Below are 19,212 nucleotides of genomic sequence, written 5' to 3'. Positions count from 1 at the left end.
AAACAAATACACACTTGAAGTTTTTTAAAGTTCTAGTAAGTTTAAACACTTGTAAAAATATAATTGAATTAAGATAAGAATGTTGATGGTAGAATGATTTTACTGCATTGATTAAGTGATTAGTAAATATCACTTTGCATATTTTTACAAGTGGTAAATACTTCCATCAATATTGTATTAGTTACAAAAACTATTTAAAACTAAACTTTAAAAATCAAAACTTTAAGAAAAAATGCTTTTAAACTGTGTAGTTAGTGTTATAATTCTAAAAGATTGACTAGTTGAGAAAGTTATAAATAATAAACAGTGTTTTGTTGTTTTTCCTAATACTAAAGACAGTATAAAAAAAAATTAATATGAAGAACCTAATATGAAATAGGTAAGTTTGATTGAATAATTTAGCACAACAAAGATTAAGGCTTAAAAATAATTAAATATATGAGATAGTCAAATGATGTTTATAAAAAACAAATGAGTGGAAGTAAGTTAAAAGTTATTAAGATTACTTTTCTTGATCAAGATTTTTTTGTTTGATCTTAAACCGATCAATAAGCTTGTCGTTTCAATAAAATTATCTTTGTTTTGAAGAATCAACTTGGTAAACGGGGGTTTGCGGCATGTGAAGAGGGGGATTTCCCTTAATAATATCTGCTGCTTTCTCAGCCATCATGATCACTGGAGCGTTGAGGTTTCCACTGACGACCGAAGGCATGATACTGGCGTCAACAACTCGCAAGTTTTCTACTCCAATCACCTACAATTTTTTGCAATTTATTTTACTTGTTATTCTCGTAAACTAATTTTAAAAAAAAATCAATTATTGAACAAGTTTTAATTAAAACAACAACTATAATTAGTCTGAATTTCCAACTAACATAAAAATAAAATGTTTGTTGATTGATAATTAAATTTTGCTGCTTTATATCGATAAATATACATAGATACTTGATATTTTTATATATGCTTATTTATATATTTATGAAATAAGAAATACTTATTATACTTATATTCCGGACAGATCATCCAGTCCGAAAAATATTTAAATACGTTTCCTCAGAACATGACTCTGCCAGCGAAGTCTGCGCCGGCTCAGACTACATAGTGGTGAGACCAGTAAAATGAGAAATTATGCTCCTAGGCTTAAGACTTGAGTTTTTAATACTAACAGTAAGGCCAAAATAATATTATGCTGGCAAAAATTGGATTAGTTTTTTTAATTATACACAGGTGATAATTGTAATATTATTTTATTTTAGGAATATAGTATATTTAAGTTCAATTAAGAATAAAATTTATTTCAGTATTTGTTCAGCTAAAAATTTTTAAACAATAATATTCAAATACTTTTCGTTCTCTCTTTACCTATTTCAAAACTATATTTTCAACGATAAGATTAACAAAACTTAATAATCTGACTTTTAAAATTTACTCCCGTCATGGTTTATAAAAGATTGGTTTACTTATAAGCTGGTTTAACTATTTGAAAAAAGTTTTATTATGCAAAAAAAAAATTGTTAAATAAGTCAAAGTACTTTTTAAAATAAAAAAATCCTTAAATAAGTTTATTTAAATAAATCTAAAAAATATAATAAAAATTACATTTTTATATAAGAATTTATAGACAATTAATTAACCATTAATCATAACTCACTTTTATCCTAAATGTGTTTTTACGACATATTACTTTTGAAATATTGTAAAAATAACTCTTAATTTGAAGTTGCAAACTTAATATTATATGATTTAACCCATGAGTTTTACTTAACTTTCACGTATTTTAGACTTTTTAACAATAAATTAACATACAAAAAATTGAGATACTTTGACTAACCAAAACTACAACTTATAAACGTTCAAAAACTCCTTCAAATTTTTATGCATGGAGTAATATAAAACAAATAATAAATTAAAGTACGCAAAGTAAAATTTTTATAAAATTTATGTTGTTTTTGAATAGTACATACAAGTTTATATAAAATAAACTAAAATACGAGTTTACCTAAAACATTTATATTTAAAAATTAGTATCGATACATGATTTAAACTTTTGTTTAATTATATTGTAAAAAAACAAGTCTATAAGTTTGAGTTTGTTTTACATAACTTTTTAGGAAGATATATAAAGTTCAACAAGTTGCAACCTCAAACAAGTTTGAAAGAACTTCATGAGCACTTAAGGTTAATCAAGCGAAGATTAAAAGTTTGAAACAACGCAAGATGTTCGTAAGTAAATATTTAAGTAATTAATTTACACGTTTCACTTCAACTTAATTCAGATACTAACTAACAAACTTACAATTTTTACAAAGACCAATTTAGAAAAATTTAAGTTATTAAAGTAAATATTCTTACAAAAAAAACTAAATTTGCACACAGAAATGTTTAAAAGAACTAATTTAATTTGTTTTTTAATAAAAATTTGACGTCAGTTACTTGAAAATAGTGAAAATTTAAAAAATGATTTTAAGTAAAATAACAAACTTTTGTTTGAGCATCAACAACAGCCATATTATCAGCATTGGGGTCGCCCATCTTAGCAGTGCACGAAGGATGGTATGCTGAATCGCATTTTTCACGCACGAATGCGTCTATTTCGTCGTCCGTTTGGCACTAAAGCAACATAAAGAATGTAACGAAAATACTGTTATTTTTTAAACACATATATTATCACATATTACTTTTTTTATTTAAATACTAATCTTTCATTTATTTCGGTGACATAGCAGCAACGTGTATTAAGTGTAAACTAAACACATATGAGTTAACTTAAAACTTACATCATTTCCGGGTCTTAATTCAGGACCTCTGAACTCGTCGAAAGCTTTTTGTTTAAAAATTTCACGAGTTAGTTTGACACATTCGCGTAGCTCCCACCTATCAACTTCTGTTAACCAAAATAAAGAGTTAAAGAAAACCCAATTTGTGCTTCAAATTTATTAATTAAGTAAAACTTGAAAAACTTTACTGCAATCAAAAAACCAGCACTAAGTTCAAAAAACACAAAACGTTCATTGAAGTCAATGAAATTTTATTCCAAATGTGTCAGAAAAATGTGTTGTTTTCCCTTTTTTATATACTTTTGAATAAGCTAATCATATAAACATTATAATACGATTAAAAATATGTTTCTACTATAGCTATTTTTTAGATTAAATCTTTTAAAACACGATGCTCATAGAAAATTTAAAAATAACCAGTTGCTAGATAGTTAGGATCAATGATTGGATGGTCAAGTGGATTTGTACTTTTTAATTTAAGAGATCCTTTGCTAGTAGCACGTAGTGAGCCTACATGCACTTGAAAACCTTCAACTGTCGGAGATTTTCTGCCATGATCAATTACCTATTTGAATTAGTTTAAATAAAGTATTTAAAGTGGTAGACAACAAAAGCAAGAACAGTTTATGCTATTAAAAGTATATAATGGGTAATTTAAGTAGATATTACAATCTACTAAATATAGTACAACCAAAACTTTCTCATAATTTATACACTTTTAAATTTTTAAAACATTACTTGACAAACAAAATTTCAAACAATTTCTTTATTATAACTCTAGATTGAAAATGTTGAAAAACCTGACTGGGAAGGAAGTGGAACTGAATATCAGGATACTCGATACCAGCTCGACTCCTGATGAAGCCGCCACCACACAAATGCGATGAGGCTGCAAGCCCTGTTTGCCTTGCAAACCATTCCAACCCGACAAATATCATGTGGGGAAACTTTTGTGCACTAAACAGTGTGATTGGCTGTTTTTTTGATAATTTTATTACATAAATGTTTCTCAATTTAAAAAATGTTATACAAATATTTTAGTTGCCCATCAATTTAAAAACCCATAGAACTGTATCATAAAATTAGGAGCTCCAAAACGAAGTTACTTCATTGACTGAAAGTACTAAAAAGATCAAACTAACTTTACTACAAATTTTAGCTCATTGTTTACTTAAGTAACTTGAAATTAATTAGGTTCTGAGTAAATAAAAATGTAAATTTAAAACCTTGGTACATTGATGCTGTACATAGAATTCGAGATGATCTTGTAAGTTTTCTCCAACTCCGGGAAGATTTGCTTTTACTTCAATCCCTAACTTGTTTAGGTCATCAGCATTTCCTACCAGAAGACTTTATGTTTAATAATACGCTCTATACGTACTACATTTAAGTATCAGACTAAAAACAAAGCTTGATATATTTGCTAACAAAAATATTTCTGTACTTTAAACTAACATTACTTTTAATTTCAAAACTAAATAAATAAACAAAAGCTATTTTTTTAAGATTTAAACCATACAGTTTCCTGATAACTTTTTATTGAACTTTATAAATTTGCAGCAAGAGCTTTAGTAATGCACTAGAACCATGTGATAACTACAAAATTTAGTACAGAACGCTTTAACTTACCAATGCCACTCAGCATTAAAAGTTGTGGGGAATTAATAGCTCCTCCACTTAATATAACATCTTCTGAAGAGTAAACTTGCTTTAATTTACCTCCCTGCATGTACTCAACTCCAGTGACTTTGTTGTTGTCAAACAAAAGTCTTGTCACCATACACCCTGTCTTTTGTGTGAACTTGCTTTAGTTGCAATGAACTAACTATGTGTTTTCAAAGACTTGTTTAGACTAAATAAAATTAAAATAATACTTACATTAAGCTATAACTTATGAGCTAATTACTTTATACATAATAAATATTGTAAATAAAAACTGTAGAAAACAATAATAAAGTAATTGAATGGTAGAATTTGTTTTACTGTATTATTTCTAAATACATATGTGAATTTTATTTTTTCGTAAACAATTTTTAAATTATTTTTTATATTTTAACTTTAGTTTTTTTTATGTTGAAATGTGCAACAGATTACAGAAAGAACAGCTAACTTAAGATTACAGCTATACAAGTTATATTTGATAGTATTGAACATAAAACAGCTAATTAAACTACCTCTGTGTGGAGATTTTTCCTAGTCAATGCTGGCCTTAGGTAAGCAGAAGCTGTGCTCCACCTTTTACCTTTGTAAACAGTCATGTCCATTGGACCAACACCTTCTTGTTGATATCCATTCATATCGCTTGTATATGGGTACCCTACTTGCTGTGCAGCTTCGTAAAAGGCGTTGAACAGTGGGTTGTCCTGTGGCCCTAAAGGGTATCAAATTTATTTAAATTATATATTTACAACCGGTATTTTCCAACTGAACAAATTGTTAAGTCATTTAAAATAAAGAATATAGTTCAGTTTATCAAAACTTAGTTTAATAAACTTGAGTTAACAATAAACTTATTTTATCAATGCAAATATTAGAGTCCAATTAGTTTTTTAAACAGTATAGAAAAGACACCTAATACAATAAACCAAATACATTTCATGCTATTGTTGTTAGTGGATACATAGCAATAAACAAAAGACAAAATTTTACTTTATAGTAACAATTGTAATCATAATATACTTTTTATGTAATACAAAACTTTATATGTAATTGAGATTAGTTTGTAATGATCATTACAAACACTATATAAGTTGAAATTTGTCTTTAATTGTTGCTATGTATCCACTGACAACAATTTATTTAGTTTTAAACTTGTATTAGTGTATTTTGTGTACCGATTAAAACAAAACAAACTTATTCACAACTTTTAAATAGTCTATAAGTATGCATTTTATTTATTTTTTCAAATAAGCTTTATTGTTTTTGGTTTTCTAAATAGCAAGTAAAACTTTTTAAGCATAAAACGTACTTTTTTATCACAACGACAAGATTAGTTACTAAAGGTAATCAACTAAACAGTAAGTACATAAAGTTTTTGTTTGCAGGACAATTCACTCAACTTATAACTGAACTTAAAACATTTATACTATATTAAAACATTATACTATATTATGCACATTTTTCAGATTTATGCCACTTATATACTAAAATAATTTATTAAATCATAATTATATACTGTTTTTTAAAAATACTCAGATTTTTCTATTTTGATTTTTTTTAATAAATTTCAACATGAAATAAAGAAACAACAGGGTTGCCACTCTTTGAGCCAAAAAATCTTCCCTGAGTGACCAAAAATTTCCCTGAGTAACCTTAAATTTCCCTGAGTTTCGCTGAGTATTTTTCAAATCTTAAAAAAAAAAAATTCTCTTCTAACACAAATTATTAATACCTCATTCTCATTTTTCTTCTTTCATAATAAAATGAAGGTTGTATGTGTATGCTTCTGCATTTAAATTTATGAAAATAACTGTTTTCAAAAACTCAATCTTAAAAGGTTTAAACCAATTAAAAATAAAAAATTAAATTTTTGCATAACTTTGTGTAAACTTCTTAGTTAAGGGCATAGGGGGGGTAAACACCCTTTTTTGGTTTTTGATCTTATTTTATATAGTTTTTACTAAGCTACAAGATGGTTTTTACAGATTTAAAATTTTCAAAATAATTTTTGAGATATAGCCGGTCAAAGTCGGAAGCAACAATAGCTTCCTTATGGGAGGCGCAAACTAAAACGGCAAATAACTAGAAATTACTAAAAATCTATCTTCTCCTAGGTTTTTTGAGATATCTACCTCAAATTTTTAGGAAATGTTCCTTAATATATTTAAAAATTTCTGTCGGAATGGAATTTAAAAAAATTAAAAAATAAAAATTTTATAACAAAAAAACAAAAAAAAAAATGTTTTTTTTGTTCATTTTTTATATAAAATTTTTATTTTTCATTTTTTTTAAATTCTGTTCCGACAGAATTTTCTAAATATATTAAGGAACATTTCCTTAAAATTTGAGGTAGTTATCTCAAAAAACGTAGGAGAAGATAGATTTTTAGTGAAATAGTCTAATTTTGCCGTTTTAGTTTGCGCCTCCCATAAGGAACCTATTGTTGGCTCCAACTTTGACCGGCTATATCTCAAAAACTATTTTGAAATTTTTAAATCTGTAAAAAGCATTTTTTAGCTTAGCAAAAACTATATAAAATAAGATCAAAAACCAAAAAAGGGTGTTTACCCCCCTATGCCCTTAACTTTCTACATAAAAGAATAAAGTTTAATTTGTTTGACATTTTAATTGACAAAATTTAACTATACTATAATAATAATTTCACATGAAGAACTCACTTAAATGCATACATAATAACTTCATTATGACTTGTATGTCTTTCCTAGCAACTGTTCTGAATGCAGTAAATAAAACTTAAAAGCTTAACATTATTGTAAAAAAGTTAACAACAACTTTCATTTCTCTAAACTGTTTGATTTTACTTAAGTAAATATAAATTTAAAACTTAAAAAAACTACAATGTTAATACTAAGAATATTGAAGAACTAGCCGCAAGGCTAAAAAATTCTAAATAACCACTTAAATAATAAAAATTATTACTTTTGAACAAAATATTGAAACTAAATTAACTAAACCTCATTCTAGATCTGGAAAAAAATTTCCCTGAGATTTTCAAAAACTTACCTGAAATTTAGAGAAAAAATCAAAACTTCCCTGAGTTTCCCTGAGTTAAAAGAAAAATGCCAAAATTCCCTGATTTTCCCTGAGATTCCCTGAGTTTCCCTGATATTTTCTACAGTTTGAAAATTCCCTGAGATTCCCTGATTTCCCTGAGTTCCCTGAGTGTGTGGCAACCCTGAAACAAGAGCTTTAGTTATACTATGTAAAAAAATACTTTTACTGTTTTTAGATAATAATTTTGACATTTAAGTACTTTTTGAATTTAGGTTTTTAATAGGTATTACTTATAATATAAAATCATAAAAAATAAGTTCTTTTAATTATAGTAAATAATATATAAATAAAAAAATAAATAAATAATCTACTTATGCAGAGATATAAACTATAAAAGTATTTTATAACAATATATCTTACATCAAAACTAACATTTTTTCAAAATTATATACAATTTTTATCTAGTATACAGCAATTGCAATTTCAAAGAAGTACATATGAAACAAAAGTTTTAAGCATTAAATGGCCAAATAAACATAAATTGTTATTATTAAAAAAAAAAGAACCTCTAAAGTTTTTACCAGCCTTAGCAAAATTGCTTACATAACTTGTTTTTTTTGCTAAAAGACTTAACTTATTACTTTAAATTTTATATCTGTAAAGTAAATTTAGTATCAAACAAAGCTTTATTTTCATCTACAAAAACTTACCAACTGTAACATTCAAAGGACCACTACCACCTCTGTAAGTATCTTCACCAAGTTCATGGTTTTGCGCCTTTTTGAAATAAGGCAGGCAATGATCATAGTCCCAACCAGCAGCACCTTCTTCCTGCCATCTATCATAATCTTTTGCATGGCCACGAATGTAAACCATTGCGTTAAGTGAGGAAGATCCACCCCAAACCCTCCCACGTGGCCAGTACATTTTACGGTTGTTTACATGCGGCTGAGGTGTAGTTTCATAATACCTGGTTAAAAAGAACTCAGTAGTAAACAAGGTTTTTTGAAGATGACATTTTATCAAAAAATTAGTTGCAAACAAATAAAATGAAGTACAAAAACAGTTGTCAGAAAGCGTACTATAAACAACACATCTTACCAATTGTAGTTATCATTACAGAGATTGTAAGTCAAGGCAGCAGGCATATGAATTTTCCATGATGCTAAAGTACTATTCAGAATAGTATCCTTTGGACCAGCTTCTAGAAGCAAAACTTCTTTGTTAGTATCTTCAGTTAATCTGTTAGCAAGCACACACCCAGCTGAACCTATAAAAATCACAACTCTAGGTATACTATGGATGGCTTTCAAAAATATAATGCTACTAAACAGTGTTCAATAAGTATAAACCAAAAAATCTTATTGCAAAAATAATCCTTTGTTTTTAAATGCATCAAACTTAACAAAGCTAAAATAATGAAAGCATTTTAAGATTTGAAACTAAAACAAAACTTTTGTAAAGACTAACCTGCTCCAATAATAACATGGTTGAAAGTATTAACAGCAGAAGATGTAGCTTTTAAAAAACGACTTGTCAAAAGGGGCATATTTTCTTAGGTAAATAATTCTAAGAAAATGTATAGTAATAAAGTTTAAAATCTTTAATAAGTAAAAAATGCTTACAAATCAAAAACTTAAAATTTTAAAAACTTAATAACTTGTTATCTTTATATATACAAATTAAGTATATAAAAAACTATTAAAACTTGTTTCAAAAAATACAACAGTTTTTAATGCCATTATTTTTAGGTGTTCACAAAAATATCAATGAGTAATATTATGTCTTTTGAAAAGACCTGTGATGTTTTATGTATACAGGGTGAACTAAAGGGTCTTGGACTTTTTTAAACTTTATAATAAGTATTGTAAAAATATATTTTGTTAAATATTCAACTTACAATAACTGATAATTTTTATAAACTGAACTAGAAGTACATTTTGTGGTACTAAAAAGTTTTTAAGTTTTTAAGTACTAGTAAGTATATTTCTATTAGTTTTTCTTAAAAGTTGAAAAGTTGTACATCATTGTTTGTTAGAAAACTAGGCATCGAGTACAATAGAGATACATGCTCTTATATTTTTCTAATTCATTAAGTACAATTGGGACATCGATAAGGTTTCTTCAAAGTGTATAAAATAAACAGGTTAAAAAAATATATTTTCAATTAATTTAATTAAAAAACTGCATTTGAGTTCTTAAGATAGATTTGAAAAAAAGCGTCTTTAAAAACGCTAGTGGTTAAATTTATTTAATCACAAAATAAAATAGACATTAAAATTGAGGGTAACCTCACCTCACAAAAAGTCTAATGCTTATAAAAGTAATACTGAGCTTAAATTAAAACAAAATAAGTTTGTATCAAAGTTATCAAAAATTTACCAAGCTTCATCTTAAAATAAAAACATTTTTATTAATATTTTATTTAGATATAAACTCACAAGGGTTTTTTGTCTGTACTAAACGTTTGTTTTCGTGAATTAAAACATGTTTTAAGTGAAGTTTGAAAAAGAAATGACTAAAAATTTTCTAAACAACAATGTCGTTTTATTTAAATTTTTAACATAAAAAAAAATTAATAAATACTTCCGAGCTTACATCTTTAAGATATTTTAAAAATTATTTTTATTTATTAAAGATTTTGTTTGAGCTTTTTTTATTTTTTGAAAAATGCGCACACTTAAATAAAACTGTTTCAAACAGATCAGTAAAAAAATACCTTACTTTTTTTTAAGCAGTTAACTTACAATTTTTATGTTTTGCCTAAACTTTTTTTTTTATCTCTAAAAGTTTTGTTCTGTTAGTATAAAAAAATTAAATGCACATAAAAATTAAAATGCAAAAGTTGAGAAAATAATACTTATAAAACAAAACTTAACCGTGTAGTATAAAATTATGACACTTCTTAAAAAAGTGATCACTGATTTGAATGTTGTTTTATCAATTTTAAAAAATGAAGTGCAGAGCGAAATATGTATAAGTTAATTTAAATTGCTATTTGTAAACTTTTTAGTTAACGTAATTACATGTTTACAAAACTAACTCGTTTAAAACTTTTTATTACTAATAAGCAAACATTATTCACTTCTAACTCTAAAACAACTCATATGATAATAGAAATTAGTATTTTTAACAACTTTTAATTGCTTTACTTATTAGCTAAAAATGAATCTAATTACTTTGCTTTAGAAACACTAAATTTAATTTCTAAACCATAAAACCTCTTGCAAAAGAAATTGTTTGAGAAAATAAATGTTAATGCAGCTTAAAATTGTCTATTAAGAATAACAAGATCAAGAATAAGGATAATATAACCATGCTAAAATTCTAACAATAGCACATTTTGAAAACTTTATCTAAAAAAACTCATGCTTCGCATAAATTGTCTTTAACTTTAAAACGCGTTGCAAGGCCAACATTTTTGCTCGACGTTGCGAAACCTTTGGTAAATGTTCTTTCCCGGTGTTTATTATCGTTTGCAATTTTAAATTATATACTTCTAAGGTTTTTTTTTAAACCAGTACCGCAACTTATATAGGACTAATCAGGACAAAACCGGTTTCAGTCTACTAAGAGCTTGTGGTCTGATGATCGAATTGGTATGATCAGACCTTGTAAAATTGAGCTTATATATTTGTAGTATGCTTCATTAGTAATCATATTTTGTATGTTAAAAAGCATACTGGTAAATTAGGCACTGCTTAGTCTACAGAAAAACAAAATTTAAACTTAAAATCAAAATATCTATTTGTAAGCTTTTAGAAACAACAACATTAATTTTATTCAGTCTAAAGATTTTTTAAAATTCCGGATCATTTTTTAATTTTTAAAACTTATTTCCGCTTTTGACTTGTCATCTTGTTTTTTGAATGTGCTCGTTAGTAAATTACTCTATTATTTTTCAACTTGTTGTTTGAATTAAATATCGTGTTTTGTCTTTTTAATAAGTCTGTAAAAAAACTGTCTTAATTTTTAAACCAATTAATCTTAGTTTTTTCTATTATTCTTTTTTTAAATCAATTATTCAATTAATCAATATTTAAAAACAGTGGTAGCTTTTCTATGGATAAAAAAATTAAATATTTTAACGAAGTACTTTCAGTAAATTTCTGTTTAAATTATTTAAATACATATTTTTTTTTATAGTAACTTTAACTTTCAAGTTTTTATCAGTCCTTATGCTGAGTAGTAGCTGTTTTGAAACTATAGTCAAATTTTAAGCCGGTTAAAAACTTGAAATACTTTTAGTAGGTTTTGTGAACATTAATAAAATCAAATTATATAAGTTTGTAATGTGATCCAAAACAAAAAACACGTAAAAGTTTTTTTATGAATACTTCTTGTAGAATAACTTGTTCAAGTTACCTGTAAAACTTTTTTAAAAGAGTTATGAACTAGTCTTTTTCGAAAAAATTCGACTTGTTTTAAAAAAATATAATGAGTATGATTTGTTTCATAATAACAAGGTATACACGTATTTATAGATTATAAAAAACTACATTTGAAAATTAATTTTGTATAAAATATTAAATTCGAGTATATTAAATAACAGGTTTTGTTATAGACTAAAGAAAACTTTACGAGTGCAACATTGTCAATAAATATGCATGAATATTAATACCTAACTACCTAAATAGTTGATAGTTAAACATTATTGAAAAAAGAATATGCTAAATTTTTTATAAGAAACTAGTCTTAAAATTTTCTAATTCTACAACATCTTGTTTTTACATGTAGCATAAACGGAATTTCATCGAAAAGTATTAATCGTAACAGCGTCCAAGAAAAACCCTGACTAAAAGAATAACATTAGCACTTTTTTTAATGTTGTCAATTATGTAGCTATTCATTAGTTTATTTGAAAGACAAAAAAATTGCTCAAAATATTTGGTTCTAGGACCTGGTCCTAAAAAACCGTTCAGTTATCGAGTCGCACACCTTGAATACATTTTAACGTCTTGTTCAGGACGTATATGAGTATTTTTCAAAGCTTTAACTAGTTTATTCACAATAAATAAACTTCCCATAATAGTTTTATATATATAAAGATTTAAATAATTGAGCAATTGAAATTTGTGGATAAACACACGTCTTGATAGAAACATTACTGCAAACATTACAATTTAAATCTAATATTTCGCTCCAGCTTTCTTTATTACAATATTTAATCATTAGTAACCGCTTAAAGTTCATTTTTTTATAATTAGAAAATGTTTTAAATTTTTATTAAGAAAAAAATGATTCTAGATATTAAAAAATTAATTAACAGCTATTGAAAATAATCTTAAATATTTAGAGATATTATAATAAGTTAGTTAGTGAAAGCAAGTGGTGAATACTTCATGTATAAGTCCTGGACAAAACGTTAAAGTGTATCCGTGGTGTGCGACTCAATAACTGAGAGGATCTTCGTGCACCAGGTCCTAAGACTAAATATTTTGAGCGCTTTTACTTTTGTCGAACAATAAACTAATAACTATAAGATAAGTTTTATAATAAAAAAATTAGTGCAGCAAAATTGTCTACTTTATATTATTAATTCTATTCAAATTGTCACCGAAGATAAATACATTTCAGTACAAATATATGCTTATAAAGTATTACAACATCTAAACAGACTATCAAGCTTTATTACATAAACATTAAAATATAATTTAAAAAACTTTGTGTCTGTTAAGTGTATTCAATATTTTGTAATCTGTATGAACAACTTTGTTTAGGTAGAATTTTAAAATAAGCTACAAAGTATACAAAACTTACTAAACTTGTATATATCAATAAAATCGAAAAAAGATATATTGTATTAAAATACTGTTAGGTAAGTAAATAATCAGCAAATTAAAATTTTGTGTTTTCACTGATTAAAAAGTGTAGAAATTTGTCAAAAGTAAAAATAAAAAAGAAAATAATTCAATCAATATTGCAATTGGAAGTACAAATAAAGCAATAACGTTATTGAAGTACAAAACTTGAAATAAGATACTTAAACTAAGTTAATTGTAGTACTTGTTTTTTAAAATTACTTGAATAAATTAATTTCATTAATTCTAAAAAAATCAAATTTAAAATTTTTAAGCGCACTAAAGCTATCATATGTTTCTGTGTATTAACGAATCAACACACTTCAACTGGATTCTGTAAAAAAATATTACTGTAATGAAAGAATAGAAGCATAGAATAAAGTGAGTGTATACCTGTTTTTTATTAAAATAAAATAATTTCTACAGATAATAGTTAATAATAGATAAAATACTTAATATTGAATCCGACTGTTATAAAAATATATAATATTTGTAATTATTAAGTTTAAAACAAGTTAAGCAAACTAAAGTACACAACAAAACAACAAATCATAATATAAACAAAGCACTCACGTTAATGGAAAGAATAACTGATTCAAATTTACTGTTGTTAATGAATGAACGAAATACATTCATTACATCTAATAATTACGTCGCAATATAAATGAGGTTATTTCAACTGTTTAATTTGTATTGCAAAGTTTGTTAACTTAGCTTTATGTTTACAATCTATTTTGAACAAAAATAAAACATCAACCATTAGTTAGTGAATCAATAAAGTTTAATAAAATTTAACAACGGCGAAGACAATAAAAGTCACAGAAACTCGGTGTAACTTGTATATTATATATTAATTGCTTGTAAACATTAAATCAAAGTTATATAAAGTTAGGAAGTAGATTTAGTTCAAACCGTGAAAGTCAAAAATGAAAAAAAAATAAAATTTAAGAAATCAAAACACAAAAAAAACAAACTTATTATTGAGTTTACAAAGTACTGAACGATAATTAAGTTGCAGCGACATACATGAAATCACAATGAATTAAAATACATATATATTGTGTTTAATAATTATAAAAAATAAAAAAGTAATAATTGGTTGATAAAGTAGCAGTCGGGTGTTTGAATTAAATATCTCATATAGATATTTTAAATATTTAATAAGTAAACTGTGTTATATATGAAAGTTAAAACGTAAAATAACAAGGTGGTCATATGCTAAGTATAAACCTGCAGTAAAAAACCTACTAGCTCTCTTGAGCGTATCTGTGATTTGAATACAGGCTTCCAATTAAACTTGTAACTTAACACATAAAGGTGTGAAGAATTATATTAGGAGGGTAAAGTGAATATATGAAATGTCGGAGAACAGAAAGTGACTTGTGTGAAATAGATATATAAATAATAAATGAATACAACTATATATTACTTAGAATATATAATTTATTTTGAGTTGTTGGTAAGTTTATTATTAGTGATAAAACCTTACTGAAATTACTTTAATAATTTGTAAAAGTATTTGTGCTTAAATGATTTCTTATACAGTATTTACAAATAGGTAAGAGAAAAATTTGCTTAATTGAACTATTAAAACAATACATGTTAAATTTGTCTTAAATAAATAGTTTTTTTATACATTACATCACCTACTTGAACTTTGTTCCATTCAAAGTTCCATGGGTTCAGTTTGCCATAAATCGCCACCTGTGAATTTTTTATGATTAAATAATTCTATCAAATTGTTTTAATACTGAACACTTTTATCTACTAGTGGATATTTTGCGTTGCAATAGTTTCTCGATTCATAGAAACCTTTGTTTTCATTCACAACGACTAGGTTTTGCATTTTTTTAATTAATTTTTTTATTATTTATTTATGTTCTTTAACTCAAACTAAATAATTATTTAAAACTATCGTTAAACGGTCATAATGTTGATTTAACAATTATTTATTTGAAAAAAAAAGATAAAATGTCCTTAAATTTAATTTTTAGTCTATTAATAAAGCTAAAAATTATCTAAAAAAGTATATTTTTGTCTAAAGCAGCAGTTAATAGAACAAAAAAAATTAGTAAGTTTACAATAAAGTATAAAATATTAACTTGCACTTATTAGTGTGAATCATAACTCATAAAAGTTCTGCTAAGTAATTTTGTAATGACGAAATTTTGTTTAAAACATGGTCAAAGAGTGGAATTCTTACTTTTTTTTGAGTTCCCCAATTCATTTTGTTAACCACTAATTTGGAAGAAACTGAACTAACTAATAAAATATTACAACTAAATGAGCATTATCTATTAATAAGGAAAACTATTACTTACTTTTAAATCGATAACATCCAAAATCGCTCTAAAAGGGGTGGTATTGCCAACTTTGGAAATCCTGATGTAGTTAAACCCTTAGTAATAAAAAAGAAACAAATTTACTAATATAATTTTTTTTGTAACTTGCTTTTTAAAACTTACAAGTTTATCGATTACATGTCAAATTGGTTAATATTAAAAGTTCTAGTGTTTATTCTAATAAGACAAAAAACGTATTCTATTAACACTTAAAAACAATGCAATACATTGAACGTGTAAACAAAAAACAATTGTCTTTGAAATACACGTATAAAACACATATCCAAAAACTTAGAAGAAAAAATAGTTTAACTTTTTCTAAATTTTTAAATAAACAAAAAAATTAAACACGTTTAATAATTTTCAAACTTTTCTTGCTTCGCTAGGATCTCGTTTAGCAAACGATTGACTTTACGTTTTTACTATCAATTAGAAATAGTACTTTTGACTACCTAAATAAAACTTAATTACTTATGTACAAAATAAATAAAATCTAATTTTAGTTAAAAGATTAAGCAATGCTACTACAACTGCCATAGTTTTTCAAATTAGTTTTCTTTTACCATACAATTTCACACTTTATAAAAAAAATTAATTCAATATTTTGTTTGAAAGTACTTTATTTTCTTTGTGTTTGTTTTAACTAAAAGTGCCATATACGAGTAGTTTTTGGTAACTAAATGAACTATCAATATAAATATTTTTCACAAGGTCTAAAAAAGCAAGGGTTGAAAAACTGCATTCCATTATATAGTTTTGAACTAAAAAATACTTCTTTATAATAATATATGATTTAGTACTTTTAAAGTTTATCATTAGCCAAAACTGCGGCTTTTGGGCCACCTGCAGCCAATTAAGGGTAAAATGCGGCCCGCGAAAAAATTTTGAAATTTACACTAGAAGCATTGTACATTGAGGTTTGAAATGAAGAGCAAATATAGGTCTTAGGAAAATTTAAGGTAAATTCTAAACTTACACTCATATTGGAAGAACAAAAACTACAACTAAACCACGAGTATTTTTATTATCGAAATTTGCTCTGCGACCACTAAATACTTACCGACCACTTTATTAGACTCTTTACTTAATAATTCGATTAATTATTACTTTGTTATTGCTGAATTTATCACATTTAAATTTAAAGTAGTATTATTTTTATTGGTAACTTGATTTAATTTGAATAACTGTAGTCTATTATAGACTTTTTTCTATACATTTCGGCCGCAAACAACTTTTTTTGATTAAAACTAACACGCGACTTATAAAAGTCTGCTTAGCCCTGCCCAAGAGGTTTGCAAAGTTTTTGTCCGCAGACCAGATTAACTAGAAAAACTCTTCAAGAGCAAAATTGTGTCGAGATAACCATTTAATAAGCATTACTGTGCGTTAAGAATTTAAATTAATACAACCTTTCAAAACATTTGTATAAAAGATCATTTTAATTGTTTTGCACATTTTGTTATTAGTTTTAAGTATGTATTGCAGGTCAGATAATTCTCTATTCGCCCGTACAATTCCCATCGCTTCTACAAACTATAACATTTATACTTTACAAATATATGTATTACTCACAAAAATGCAATGTTATTGAATTAAATTTTAATTGTTTTCTGTTTAGTTTTCAAACTTAAAGTAAAAGCTGTAAATTATCAAATAAAACCGTGCAATTTAAATAGTCTCATTTTCATATACTATAAATATTACGCACATGATCAAACATTCTTTTTAGTATTAAAAAGTTTATCGCGATTTAATTTTAAAAAAACTAATGAAAATCCACAGTTTTCTAATTTTTTAACTTCTTTCAATTTTTGACTTTATATGTAATGACTAAACCATAAGAAGAATTTATAAGTTTTGTAAGCTAGTTAACTACAGTACCTATTATCTATATTTTTTAACCCATACTAATTTAATATTCTAAGTTTAGGTTTCAAAAACTTTACACTTAATTTTTATGATAAAAATTTAACTTCAGTATAAAATCTGTTTTTCATGTCAGTAAGACTTTTTAAATTATTTAACTTCGTAAAACTGTTTTTAGTGAAAAAGTTTGATTTTACATGCTGATAATTTTCAACACTAAAACTAGTGTTTTTACAAGTATTAACTATAATAGTAACTCGATTGAATTGTTTAGTTTTAAAATTTATCTTATTGAGTAATAACTAATTATAAATTTAAAACATTTATGTGATACTGACGAACTTTTTAGGAAGCTATATCTGAAAACAAAATTAAAATACTAATGTTCTTTATACACAAGTGTTCTTGATTTCAATGTGTTACAAAAACACTTTTAATTTTTTGAACCTTTTGTTTTACTTTTTAGCAATAATATAATGTTATATTTAATGTAAACCAACTCTACATAGTAAATCAAAAAAGTAAGAAAAAATTTGAAAAAAACTAAAGTCGGTTAAACTACAAAAAAACAGTTTTACTGTACAATTAAATGTTAAAAAAAAAATTGTTATAGCAAATTAAAAATTATTATTAAGGTAAATAAAAAAATAATGTAAAATAACTTGGAAAGAAATAATCAAAAAATAGGTGTATTTGGTAATTTATACAGGGTAAGCTTCTTACACTAACCAAGATTTCTATAGTTCTATCCATAACAAGACATTTAAAAGCGTTTTTAATTGAAAACTACTTCTAAAATGTTTTTAATTTGTTTCTATTTTGTTTAAGTCATACTTCAGCCGCATCATTGTAAGTAAAGGTGTTTGTAATTAAAGTATTTCTTTCCACTTGGTTACAGCTGTTAATCATTCTGTCAAACAAAACTTTTGATGAACAAAATATTTTATTTGCGGTGTTTTGTAGAACAAGATAATATCGCAACACTTTGGTATTTTTAAAGCGTTTTATGGATTAAGTATAACGAATTGAACTGTTTAAGCACAATGTCTATTATCAAATTCTAGAAATAACTTATTACATTTTTCTTCATAAAAACTATAGTCTTTTATTTTTAAAATTTTATTTTGTTTATTTTATTTATAATTATACAAACAAACGTTAAGTTTATTAACACTTTTACTAACTGCCTTTACAGTTATAGCTTAACAAAAGTACTTAATCGTAAAATTTGTAAAAAATCGATCTAAGTATCACCATATAAACCGACTCAGACTACTTAGAAAGCAATTTACAAAATTAATTTAATTTATGGACTTCTAAGAAACCTGTTCAAAGCTGATATCCTAATTTTTATTTTGATTATGTCAAGATAAGATCAAGATAATAATTTAAACTAACTCGTTTGTTTAATTTCTACTCGGTTACTTAAAAATTTGTACATATAAAATACTTTATCATATGTCGAATCTTATATGTAAATGTTTTGATTAGAATATTTTTGTTTCAAATTTCTGGTCATTAATAGTTTCTATGTTCAATCAGAAAATGTGCAAAAGACTAAGCAATAGAAAAAAATGCATGAAAAATGTCGGTTTTTTATAAGTAGACATAGTATTTTTACAAACTAAATATGCTTTAGGCCATGCGCCTTTTTTCTATACGTTTTTTTTTTATTCATGATTTTGAATCTTATTTATAAAGTACAGTTTGTAATGATTTTAACAAGAATAAAGAGTAACATCTTTTTAACAA

General features: G+C 25.4%; 1 protein-coding gene across 1 annotated transcript; it reads right to left on the bottom strand.

Moving 5' to 3' along the window:
- Positions 1-256: 256 nt before the first annotated feature.
- LOC145849234 (choline dehydrogenase, mitochondrial-like) lies at positions 257-9,022 on the bottom strand. The gene is made up of 11 exons (XM_082954371.1): positions 8,922-9,022; positions 8,553-8,721; positions 8,162-8,421; positions 4,952-5,148; positions 4,407-4,566; positions 4,004-4,116; positions 3,578-3,751; positions 3,195-3,342; positions 2,778-2,884; positions 2,482-2,610; positions 257-754 (listed from the first exon to the last, which is right to left on the bottom strand). The coding sequence occupies exons 1-11, from the start codon at positions 8,998-9,000 to the stop codon at positions 572-574; spliced, it is 1,719 nt and encodes a 572-aa protein (XP_082810497.1). The 5' UTR covers positions 9,001-9,022; the 3' UTR covers positions 257-571.
- Between the last annotated feature and the right edge of the window lie 10,190 nt (positions 9,023-19,212).

This window comes from Thalia democratica, chromosome 1 (assembly GCF_965202585.1).
Source record: "Thalia democratica chromosome 1, ktThaDemo2.hap1.1, whole genome shotgun sequence".
Lineage (NCBI taxonomy): Eukaryota > Metazoa > Chordata > Thaliacea > Salpida > Salpidae > Thalia > Thalia democratica.
Note: the sequence above shows the minus strand (reverse complement) of the source record. Positions and strands in the feature narration are given on the sequence as shown.